At 45.2% G+C, this 12,253-nt stretch overlaps 2 protein-coding genes across 3 annotated transcripts in view; one reads left to right on the forward strand and one right to left on the reverse strand.

The window, feature by feature from the left end:
• TDRD5 (tudor domain containing 5) overlaps positions 1-12,253 on the forward strand; it is a 147,806-nt gene that overhangs the window by 94,810 nt on the left and 40,743 nt on the right. The window contains 2 exon segments of the mRNA XM_083507100.1: positions 10,477-10,715; positions 11,664-12,086. Of these exon segments, the coding sequence (XP_083363226.1) occupies positions 10,477-10,715; positions 11,664-12,086 (662 nt within the window).
• The window catches only part of LOC310708593 (podocin-like), a 671,219-nt gene that overhangs the window by 14,551 nt on the left and 644,415 nt on the right, over positions 1-12,253 (reverse strand). The window contains exons 1-3 of one of the 2 annotated variants that reach the window (XM_083507188.1): positions 7,935-8,006; positions 6,662-7,467; positions 3,180-3,613 (exon numbers count right to left, since the gene is read on the reverse strand). In XM_083507188.1, the coding sequence (XP_083363314.1) occupies positions 3,180-3,468 (289 nt within the window). In that variant the 5' untranslated portion in view covers positions 3,469-3,613; positions 6,662-7,467; positions 7,935-8,006. Of the gene's footprint in view, positions 1-3,179; positions 3,614-6,661; positions 7,468-7,934; positions 8,007-12,253 lie in introns of those variants that run through there. The other variant, XR_014527094.1, reaches the window with a different exon arrangement.

A 12,253-nucleotide genomic window follows, 5' to 3' on the forward strand; every position in this document is an offset into this window, starting at 1 on the left:
CTTGCGAGGCATTCGTCTTGCGGGGCACCACTGTATATAACCCAAACCCCAGAAGCTGCTTAGGCAACTTGAACTGTATAGACGTCTCAAAAGCTTTATGACAGCAGAGCTCCAGAACCTGCAGGCTAATCTGGAAAGTGCTGCATGCTAGCTCCATCTCAGTCTTTTTTTTTGGGGGGGGGGTCACACCTGTTACCAGGGCTGGCCCAATACATTTCAGCACCTGGAGGTATACAAGGATAGAAATATAATATTAATACAAGACTGTGACTGTCAGGACCCAGTCCTTTGTAGTTCTTTTAGGAAAGTAATTCAACAAAGGAAGTCCAGATGACCTAGGATTGTCTGGTCTCTTGAAGCCAGACTTGGAGATGAAGGAAGTGGCGACTGGCAGCTTGGCAGGGTAAAAGATTATGTGGAGGATTTCACCTACCTGGTCTAGGGAAGAGCCTAGTGGTGCCACCAGGTAGAGCCAATGGGTACAGTGTGGCAGAGTGAGTGCCAAAACATCTAAACCCAATGAGAAAACAATATAGAATCCCTTAGATTCTGGCTAGACCTCTCCTGTGACCAGGCAACCCTATCTGACAGAAATTCTGAGCATCCCAGAGAGACTTAACAGTAACATTTGAGAAGGACCATATGAATTATCCCTGGATTTGGGGGGATCTGCTAGTGTTCTTTTAAAAATCAGGATTGGAGTTCCTGCTTGCGCTTCCCAAGAGACAGAACTGGAGCATGCTGGGGTAATAATAGCATTCTGTTTATCATGGTGGACAGCCAGATGTCTATGGAAGCCATTAGCACAGCAGCAGCCCTTACCTGAGGAAGGCCAGAATTAGGTGGTAGAGCATCTACTTTGAATGCAGAAGGTGCGAGATCGTGAGGCTGGGAGAGATCCCAACGTCGAAACCTCAGAGAGATGCTGCCAGCCAGTGTGGACTACTGAGCTAGGCAGCTAGCAGCTTCCTATTCTTTTCTGAAGCCTGGTGCCGTGAGGCCTGATCGTGTAGTTTGGGACTTGGGTGGGCTTTCTGCCAATCTTGCTTGCTAGAATAGCCTTTCCTTACGTGTTTTGCTAAGCTTAATTAATCACAGGCAGCCAGATGGCGGGGAGGGCTGTTGTCAGCACCTGGCATCCTTGGGCAACTGCTACCACAAATGCCTGATCTAAGCCCTGCAGTAAATGTTATCCAGTGTTCTGATCAGGCCTGGGCAGTTATGCCTTGCTGCCATTTAATTTTCCCACAATGCCTCAGAGCAGCACTATATCAGCAGGAACTTAAAAAGGCAGTTAGACTCAGAAGCAATGGAAAGGGATCTGGCCAGAGGGTGCTTTGCATGGGGCCAACTCAAACCTGGAGCAAGCCCCGGAAGATGGATCCAACAGCCCTGCATTCAAGTTCAAATGTCACGGTTGAATCCATACATGAGCCCCCTCCTTCCCATTTTCACACCTGGGCAACTCCATTGGGAGATTTGACTTCTGACCTACCATTAAAAAACGGCTCTAATTTGCACTCACAGGAGACGCTGTGAACAATATGAAGTGTACTTAATTAGCTACTACATGTGGGACCCTTGCATAAATGGACTGTGATGACACTGTGCTACCTTTAATCTCACTGGGGAAACACAGTAAGATGATGGAGGCCACTGTTGTTGGTACTATGGTCACGTATCCTACATAATAAAATAATAATAATAATAATAATAATAATAATAATAATAATAATAATAATAATAATAATAATAATAATATATTATTTATACCCCACCCATCTGGCTGGGCTTCCCCAGCCACTCTGGGCGGCTTCCAAAAGAATATTAAAATACTATAATACATCAAACATTAAAAGCTTCCCGAAACAGGGCTGCCTTCAGATGTCTTCTAAAAGCCTGGTAGTTGTTCTCTTTGACATCTGGTGGGAGGGTGTTCCACAGGGAAGGCACCACTACCGAGAAGGCCCTCTGCCTGGTTCCCTGTAACTTGGCTTCTCGCAGTGAGGGAACTGCCAGAAGGCCCTCGGTGCTGGTCCTCAGTGTCCGGGTAGAACGATGGGGGTGGAGACGCTCCTTCAGATATACTGGACCAAGGCCTTTAACGAAGACAATCCTGTTGGAAGGCTTGGGAAAGGATAACCCTCTATTTGAAGGTGCAAGGGTCCCAGCTCCAGGCCTGGTTTTGAAGTTAAAGCACCATTAGAAAGGTGAGCAAGCCCTGAAGTTCCCCACCAACAATTGTTACCTGATCCATTCTTCCCCACTATGGAGAGATGTACCAAATTTAAATTATGGCAGTCATTTCTAAATGCACGTCTATATGCCAATGTTATATTCACACTTTGTGCATATTTGTGCCCCCTTTTGGGTGATGCATTTCCTACCTTTTTTTGGCGAAATGTAAGTGGCCACCTTATGCAGCCACAGTCTTCTTCAGACTATTATTTGGCGCTGTGGTCTAAACCACGGAGCCTAGGGCTTGCCGATCGGAAGGTCGGCAGTTTGAATCCCCGCGACAGGGTGAGCTCCCGTTTCTCGGTCCCTGCTCCTGCCAACCTAGCAGTTTGAAAGCACATCAAGTGCAAGTAGATAAATAATAATAATTTATTATTTATACCCCGCCCATCTGGCTGGGCCTCCCCAGCCACTCTGGGCGGCTTCCAAAAAAATATTAAAATACTATAATACACCAGACATTAAAAGCTTCCCTAAACAGGGCTGCCTTCAGATGTCTTCTAAAAGTCTGGTAGTTGTTGTTCTCTTTGACATCTGGTGGGAGGGTGTTCCACAGGGAGGGCGCCACTACCAAGAAGGCCCTCTGCCTGGTTCCCTGTAACTTGGCTTCTCGCAGTGAGGGAACCGCCAGAAGGCACCGCTCCAGCAGGAAGGTAAACGGCGTTTCCGCGCGCTGCTCTGGTTCGCCAGAAGCGGCTTAGTCAGGCTGGCCACATGACCCGGAAGCTGTACGTCAGCTCCCTCAGCCAATAAAGCGAGATGAGCGCCGCAACCCCAGAGTCGTCCGCAACTGGACCTAATGGTCAGGGGACCCTTTACCTTTTTAGCAGGACACAGTAGATTCAAACTCTGGCATAGTAAGAAAAGCTCAGTGGGGTCATCCTGGAGCCCTTCTGACCTCCCCATGCCCTTGCATGCCCCTTAACTACCTGCCCCCTTACCTTCCTCCTGCTTCTCGCTTTCAAGCAAGGCCATCACCTCCATTTCCTCCTCAAACGACACGACATCATCCACATCCACTACTGTGGAAGTGTGGACTTGGTTGTCTGCCTGAAGGCTGCTCTGGGTCTCCTTTTCCCTCTTCCTTCTGCCGAACTCCTGCTGCCTCTCTTTGCTAGTCTTCCGGCTGTGTTCCACTTTGTCCTTCTTCCTGCCATCCTGAATGGCCTGCTCTCTGCTTCTCCCGCGGTGCTCCCTAGAAGAGCTCTGCGGCTTCTTTTCTGCCCTCATTTAGGGAGCCTGTGCTAAGGAAAAGCAACTCTTCGATGAGGATGTGGGAGTCTGTGCTGCCTGGCCATTTATCCTGTCCAAAAGGGAGGGCCAGAGAGGGGAAAGCCATTACCCAGGAGGAGGATGTTTATTTGCGCCGCTGGAGCTATTGGACAGTCAAAATTCTGAGCATCATAGAATCAGCAAGACTTACAGCAATGGTAAGGGGCCAATCAGACCAAAAACTGATAGAGGAGTGGACTAGCGTGAAGGAATACATCAAAAAACATTGTTCAGGTATTAACATATCAATATGCAATGAATGAAACTTATAGAGTAAAAAATTAAGAAGAAATGGGTATAAGATGAGATAGTCAAAAATAATATTGATAACACAGCAAAAAGAAGAAACAAAAGAAGTCACATATAGGTGGAGGGAAGTCAAAATTTATGTCTGTATGTTTAGTTTGTATGTTTGTTTTCTTTTTTTGTAATCTAAGTTGAGAGGTGTATGTATAATAAGTGTGTTTAGTGTTCTGGTTTGTGTTTGTAAGTATTGCATTTATCAATAAAAGTTTTTTTTTTTGAATTGAGCATCATATGCTGTGACTAAAATGAGAGGATCCTGCTGCACATTAATATCAATGCATTGTGGACTTTTTTTACCTGCTCTTCACCATAAGGTCCCAGGGTGAGTTATGATAATAGAATCATTACATTAAAAAAATTAGTAAAACAGTTCAAAACCCAACAGCGTAGATTAAACAAAAGAGGTGGGTCTCTCAAAACAAGACCTAAACTGCCAAATATGCTTCCACAGCCTTGAATCTGATCCATTATGAAATCATTTATTTTATATATGTGTTCAACTCTCCTTCAATACAATACAAGGCAGAACCCACAGAGTAGGTGGGGTGAACTGGAGGTGCAAGCACATTACCATTAGGAAAAATATATCAATTTTTCAGATTTTAAGGGACAAGAAGCAGTGTTAGAACAGTATGAATAGGGGATGACTAACCCAGGTGTCCTCCAGGTTTTTGTTTTTTTTTGGACTACCACTCTGGTAGTCAGCACCTGCTAATAGGGGCTGATGGAAGTTATAGTCTAAAACAGCCAGAGAAAGCCAGGGTGGAAAGGGTTGCCGAAGAACAATCACAAGAGCAGTGTAGTCATTGTTGCTGATACAAATTACAGGTCCCAGATCTCATGTCAGGAATATAGTTCCTTGAGGAACTAATAGTAAACCACGTGGAGAAGAAATAGTGTCCAACGTTTCTTAGCTGTGATACCTCAACTCTAGAATGCCCTCCCCTCTCAGATACGAGTAGCACCAGCATTGATGGTCTTCCGATGCCAAATAAAAAATATTATAAAAAGGAGGTTTGCAGATTAGGGCTGCTTCTGCTCTGTCACTGGAGGCTCAGGTAGCTAGAAGTGGCTAGAGCTGCCTTTTACCAACTGTGGCTGGTTCAACAGCTATGGCTATTCCTGGACTGGGAATGCCGTGCCACAATAGTTCATTTGCTGATTGCTTCAAGACTGGATTACAGCAATGTGCTCTGTGTGGGGCTTCTCTCGTACTGGATCTGGAAACTGCAGTTAATGCAGAATGCTGCAGCACGATTGCGGACAGGAGTGAGGCCTCGTAAGCACATATACACCTGGGCTCAGAGGCCTGCACGGGTTGCTGATATGCCACCAGGCCAGGTTCAAGATGTTACTATTATTTGCATGAAAAGCCCTTAACAACTTGGGCCCAGTTTACCTACGACATTGCCTTACCCCACACGTGCCCACTTGACTGTTTTGATTGGCAGAAGCAGCACTATACAGGTGCCACATAATACCCCTTCCACATTTGATCATTTAGTGGCAGCACTGGCACTGTGGAACTTCCTGCCTATTGAGATCAAGCAGAGGCCTTCACTGCAGTCTTTTTGATGCCTGCTAAAAACATTCTTGCCTAGACATGCTTACCCAGATGCTTAGAAAAGTGAGGAAATTTTAATCTGTGTTAGTATTTTAACTTTTGTATGTTTTGAAATAGGGTAAAATTCTTGATTTTCTTGTTTTATATTTTTGAAAACCTCCTTGAGGCTTCCTACAACCAATCGTCATGCAGATTTTATGAAATAAATAAATAAATAAACCATAAAAATATATCACAGCAGTTTACAAAAACATAAAAACATAAAACCATGATATGTGGCCTTTGACTTGGGTGATGTACAGTATTTTTCGCTCTATAAGACGCACCAGACCACAAGACGCACCTAGTTTTTGGAGGAGGAAAACAAGAAAAAAAATATTCTGAATCTCAGAAGCCAGAACAGCAAGAGGGATCGCTACGCAGTGAAAGCAGCAACCCCTCTTGCTGTTCTGGCTTCTGGGATAGCTGTGCAGCCTGCATTTGCTCCATAAGACGCACACACATTTCCCCTTACTTTTTAGGAGGGGAAAAGTGAATCTTATAGAGCAAAAAATACAGTAATTATGTTGTATTTACATGAAATAGTGCTCTCTTTGGTATTTTAATGCTTCTTGCTCTCGGATTGTGTGAAAAAAGAGTTATAAATAATTTAAATAAATAAAAGTATTTCACTGATGAGACTAGGCACCTGGCTAAGACCCCAATCATTATTATAAGGATCACCGCCTGAGCCTCCCCACCTCCCATTTTACGTCTTCCTGCTGTATTTGTTTACTCTTCAAGCTTTTGAAATTAGCACTGGCTTAGTAATAATCATCATGGTACGTGCAGAAGAAAATAAATGGGATTGCAGGAGGTAATCTTGTGTTATTTTTGCCTCCTCCTTGAATTCCTTTGTAATTAGAAATGTGTTCCACTCTGCTAAGTAAGCACAAGTGACTCGGCTTTTTAAAACCCCCTTGTGTAAGCAGTTTAGAAAAAGTAGAGTTCTACTCTTACAGGTGGTGGTGACTAAGCAATTTAAACAGCGAAGCAGTTGGCACTGTGCAGAGCGCATTGCTGAAGTGAAGGCATGGCCACAAATATTGCACCTAGTCAAAATGAATGCTTTGACAAAATACAAAGGTCTCACCTGTGAGCCGCACAATGCCATGCCTGCCACACAAGCTTCCACACCGCAGCACACAAAGCATAACAGCACACACATTAACCACAGCTGTCAACTTTCAGATTTGAAAATAAGGGATAGCAGCCTCGAAAATAAGGGATCAGCAGCCTCACCTGTCCCGGGGACAGTCTATGGGATATCTAACAATCCGGGATAGCAGTGGGAAACGGCGCTGGAATAAGGGAATTTCCTGCAAAAAAAAGGGAAGGTTGACAGCTATGCACATTAACGGGTCTGTTGCTATGTCAGAAAGATGAATTGGTACACTTGGGGGCAAGCAGGGTCAGCAAACTTTTTTCAGCAGGGGGCCGGTCCACTGTCCCTCAGACCTTGTGGGGGGCCAGACTATATTTTGAAAAAATAAATAAATGAACGAATTCCTATGCCCCACAAATAACCCAGATGCTTTTTAAAGAAAAGAACACATTCTACTCATGTAAAAACACCAGGCAGGCCCCACAAATAACCCAGAGATACATTTTAAATACAATGGTACCTCTGGTTACGTACTTAATTCGTTCCAGAGGTCCGTTCTTAACCTGAAACTGTTCTTAACCTGAAGCACCACTTTAGCTAATGGGGCCTCCTGCTGCTGCTGCGCCACCGGAACACGATTTCTGTTCTCATCCTGAAGCAAAGTTCTTAACCTGAAGCACTATTTCTGGGTTAGCGGAGTCTGTAACCTGAAGCATATGTAACCTGAAGCGTATGTAGCCCGAGGTACCACTGTAAAAGGACACATTTTACTCATATAAAAACACTGATTCCTGGATCGTCCGCAGGCCGGATTTAGAAGGCGATTGGGCCGGATCTGGCCCCCGGGCCTTAGGTTGCTTACCCATGGGGGTAGGGATTACCAGAGAATAGAGCTGGTGTCTCTCTATAGCTCTGCCTCTTGGTCTGCATAACCTCATCCTGCCTTTGAAGCACATGCAAAGTGAAATATACTCAGAGTCGCAAAGTGATTTCATGCTCTTTATTCGGCTCATAGCGGTGAGGAATGAATGAAAGTCCCCTCAAAGTATCTGCTTTATATACATTATTTACGCAATGGGCTGCACATGATTGGTTAATTCTGAAATTCTACTGTAAGCCAATCAGGTTGTGGATTCACTTATATCTGGAGCATGATTGGGTGGTTCCTGCCAACCAATCATACTGCTGCATTGTTCTTGGACCAATCAGACTGCTGCATTCTGAATCCTATTGTTCTAGGACCAATCAGACTGCTGCAATTTGGATCCTATTGTTCTAGGACCAATCAGACTGCTGCAGTTTGGATCCTATTGTTCTAGGACCAATCAGACTGCTGCAATTTGGATCCTATTGTTCTAGGACCAATCAGACTGCTGCAGTTTGGATCCTATTCAACTCAGTACATAACACAAAGCATCCCTTGAAGAATTCTGGGCCGTGTAGTTTACACCTCACAGTAGTTACAATTCCCAGCAACCCTTAAGAAACTACATTGCCCAGAATTATCTGAGGGAAAGAATGCTTCGCAGGCGCGAAGGAATACTGAGAACTCGTTGACTTTTGCATCATAGCTGCAGTTCTCACGTTGTCAAAAGCTGCTGTGCTTCAAACTTTCCCATATTATTATTATTATTATTGCGTCATGCCCCTCACTCAAGACCCCAGCCCAGTTCACAAACACGCTGACCGGTATCCCCCCCCCCCAGGCCAGTCCCCTCCTTCCCCCCTTTTCTCCTCAGGCCGGCCAGGGCGTCGCGTGGAGCGGCCGCCCGTGAGGCGATTCCCGCTCGGAGCCCGCCACCCAGGGGTGGGAGCGGCCCTCCTTTCCCGCCCTCCTCTCTCGGCTCTGGTGTCGGTGGTTTGTTAGGGGGTGGGCTGTGCTCGTTTCATTTTAATTCTTATTTGAAAAAGGCGCGAGGAGACGTTGGAAAGAGGGAGGGAAGAAGAGGCCGCCGCCGCCGCCGCCTTGAGGTCTGGCTCCTTGAGAAGCCTTTCAAAAGAGCGGCGCCTGCGAGAGGGCGGGCCTATTCTTGCGTGTTTGCGCGTGTGGAGGCACAAACACGGGACGTATGTAAATTCGGGTGGCCGTTAAGAGGGAGGGGATTATTCAAAATAAGGGAGGGCCGGAGGGCGTCGGAGCAGTTTGGCTTCAGGCGCGTCGGTCGGCTGCGCTCGTGTGTCTTGGGCGCTCGTGTGTCTTGTCTGAACGCGCCCAGCCTCGTGTCAGGCGGTCGAGGGCGCGACCCTGCTGTCCGGGCGAGGGGCTTCCTCCTCCTCCACGTGAAGGGAAGTGGTGAGGAGGGGGTCGCAGGCGTGCAGGTCCAAAGATGGCCAGCCCAGGGGGGAGGGAGGGTCGTGATTTGGCTATTTATTGTTTCTGACTTGTTTTAGCCCTTGGGAAAGGGTGGGGTGCAAGCTGGGTTGGGCGGCCTAGATTTCTTACACGAATATTATCCCTCCCTCAGATAACACGTGGAAGGTACAGGGTTGCATGGATAGCATAGAATAATGCAGGTTTTTTTATGGTGTGTTGTCCTTGCTGTCTAGAGTCGTTGCATTAGAAGTGCTTTTGTGGAAGGGATTTTTCTGGTTTGATTTTAAGATGGCGTATTCATACCTGCTTGTTAATTAAACAAACAAACAGTCCCACCTTTTTAATAATAATAATAATAATAATAATAATAATAATAATAATAATAATAATAAATTTTATTTATATCCCGCCCTCCCCAGCCGAAGCCGGGCTCAGGGCGGCTAAAAATAAATAAATAAATAAAAATAAATAAATAAAATAAAACAGCTTACAAGAATCACGTATGTCTAGGTTGAGGTGACAGGCTTGGTTGCAATGTTTTTGTTAGAGGGCAGGTGTGGCTTGTGGGATCAGTGGCACCGACTTTGGGGATGGACTCTTGCGTATGGCTTCCTGTAAAAAAGGGGGGAAAGGGTTTATTGGGCTTATGAAAGTTAACAGAAGATAACTTTCCAGGTTTATATTCAATCGTCGTTTCCTTCTGCTCCCAAACTCCCCCATGGGATAGTGAAAACTTAAAATTGCACCAAGCCAAGGCTGATCCAAGATGTTTTGCTAGGGCCAGATGGCAACCCCTGCCTCATTCTATCTACAGAAACTAAATGGGTGGCACTTGACTTCAACACTGGCAGCAGGATAGCATCCTCCACTGCACCAAAGGCAACGTAATAGTTGAGGGTAGCTAGAACAGGTGGTGTAGTTGCACAGCAGAGGGAAATGGCCAAGGGACATAGGAGGAGTAGCCAGGAGGCTGCTGCCTTAGGCGGTCGACTTTGCCTAGTGGCAGGGCTGGTCCTTTTTATAGTCCCTAAATCTTGATGCTACGAGCTCAGAACCTTCAAAGTTCTTATATCCATTTATGGATGCAATCTAGCAAAATCTCAGCACTTAGTAAATTCAGCAAGTTTTAGTGGGGGTTACATTTATCAGTTGTCCATGACAGAGCTCTAAAGTGTTTATGACTGACTGAATTGTGCACGTGATGCTTGCCAAGTATTGCTTTTAGGGGAGTTTGTTAAAGAGAGATGAGATGAAAGATAAACCTTGTACCCAGTTTGCTCAGACTTTAACCGTAAGGGTTGTTATAGTTGTGTGCTTCTGGTGCACATGAGGCTCTGTGGTGGGGTACTAATCCCAACACTGTCATTAAAAAAGAACTGATCAGGATATGCCCCACTCCCTTCTAAAAACCGTGCAAAGGTTACCATTGTAAAAACAAAGCCCAGCTCTTTCTGAGCACCTGTTTTTTCAGATCCCTCTGGGTTTCCAAGGCAAGCAGTATATCTTTTTCAGTTTGTGTACCTGTACTGTGTTCTCCCTTGTCCATCTCACAGTAACATTATCTGGTGATTATTAAGCCGGTTATCACCAAAAGCAGTATTTCTTTGTCCTTTAACACTTCCTTTTCACCTCCCCCAGTGTCAACATGTCTGATCAAGAACGCCTGATGAACTCAATGAAGAAAGTAGTGAGGTCCCTGCTGACACCAGTCAAGGAAGGCCTCACCCCTATTGAGTTGAACAAGGAATACAAGTCTATGATAGGAGAACCACTTCCGTTTCGTGCCCTGGGTTACCATTCTGTCATGGAGCTGGTGATGGATATGCCAGATGTTGTTAGGATCTGCCCTAGTGGAAATGGCAATACTGTCCTCAGAGGTGGGTTTTGGATTAGTTGGCAAGAGCAGGGAATGCCAATAAATGGGGAATAATGTTTGGCAGGCATACAGGGAGTTTAGGCTGGGTGGTTCAAGAAAGAATGGAACTTGGCCAAAGAGCTGCCTATTGTAAATATGTCCTGTAGTTTGATTTTGCGGTCCTTCTGAACATAAAGCAGTCAAGGGCATTACCTTGCATTTCCCCGCAGAGTGCGGTTTGTTTTACAATAATGGCAATTCTTCTGCAGTATTGTCATGGTGACACATTCCCCAAACATGGTTTAAATATGAACCAGTTTTTAAACCTAAGAAGATGAAATCTGCATGTAAGAGTATTTTTTTAATGTGTTTATGTTGCAGGGTATAATGCACTTAGACTTCACTCACAGGGTTAACAGAATTAAGCTATTCCCACAACAAATAGAAGGTACAGATTTGGACATAACGTAGCCCAAGACATCCAAAGTACTTTCAATTCTATGTATATAGCATATTTTTTTGGTCATGTTTGATGTGTAATGTCTACCTAACAAGAGCCAGCACTCCAGGAGAGAGCACACCATGCGACATCTTCAACAGATTTCATGGTTGTGGGTGTTTCCCTTCACATACATGAATCACAAATACTGTAGGCTGGGGTGGGTGGTTGGGTTGCCTTGATGGTGGTAAGCAGGGAAGTAAGTATAGAAATGGAGGGTTGTACATGAGATTAAATAGAGAGGTATGGGAGCTCTAATAACTTAGGGAAAGAAGGATCTTCTGGTCTGAACAGCTGGGAAAATACCTATGCTTGCAAATCTACAAATATTGTGTATTATGATAACTAGCTGTATTTCTTTGGCAGTACCATTTTGTTGTAAGAGGATGGCAAGAAGAAAGGGGGGGGGAGGAGAGGAGAAATTTTCTGTGTCAACATGCAACTTTAACCATATGGGCTTCTGTCTTTTAGCTATTCCAGATGAGTCCACTGAGTTGATTGCAAGCTTGGTTGCCAGACAGAAAAGCAAACCGAAGCCATATTTTTCCAGGGGAAAGCCAAATTTCTCTTTGAATGCCAGATCTTGCTCTGGCCTGCCTCAGCCCCCCCGAATTTCTCTGCCCCGGCGGGGTCGGGTTTCTCCTACTCTGCCAGCTGTGGTAAAAAGTGAACTGAAGGAACTGCTGAGATCTTCACCTGTCCTGCTTTCAGATTTTGACAAAGCCTTTAGTCGGCACTTTGGACGGAAGTTTGAATTTATGCGTTTTGGGTTCTTCTCTATGTTAGAAGTGCTGAATGCAGCTTCAGATATCATCACGGTTGTGCAGACAAGGGCAGGCTCCTTGTTGACTCTAAAGCCCTCCATTAAGAAAAATCCAGAAAAGCTGCCAGAGTGTAAGTTTATGTTTGCTTAAATTCAGCTCTAGGGGGAAATTGCTCTTATTTGGCACCTTCATTTAGTTGAGATTCCTGCATTGCAAGGGGTTGAACTAGCTGACCCTAGATGACTCTACAACTCGTGTTTGCTTTACCCAATACTACCTTGCAGCCTTATGGTTTCT

The sequence above is a fragment of the Podarcis liolepis genome, assembly GCF_965112155.1.
Source record: "Podarcis liolepis genome assembly, chromosome: 6".
Classification (NCBI taxonomy): domain Eukaryota; kingdom Metazoa; phylum Chordata; class Lepidosauria; order Squamata; family Lacertidae; genus Podarcis; species Podarcis liolepis.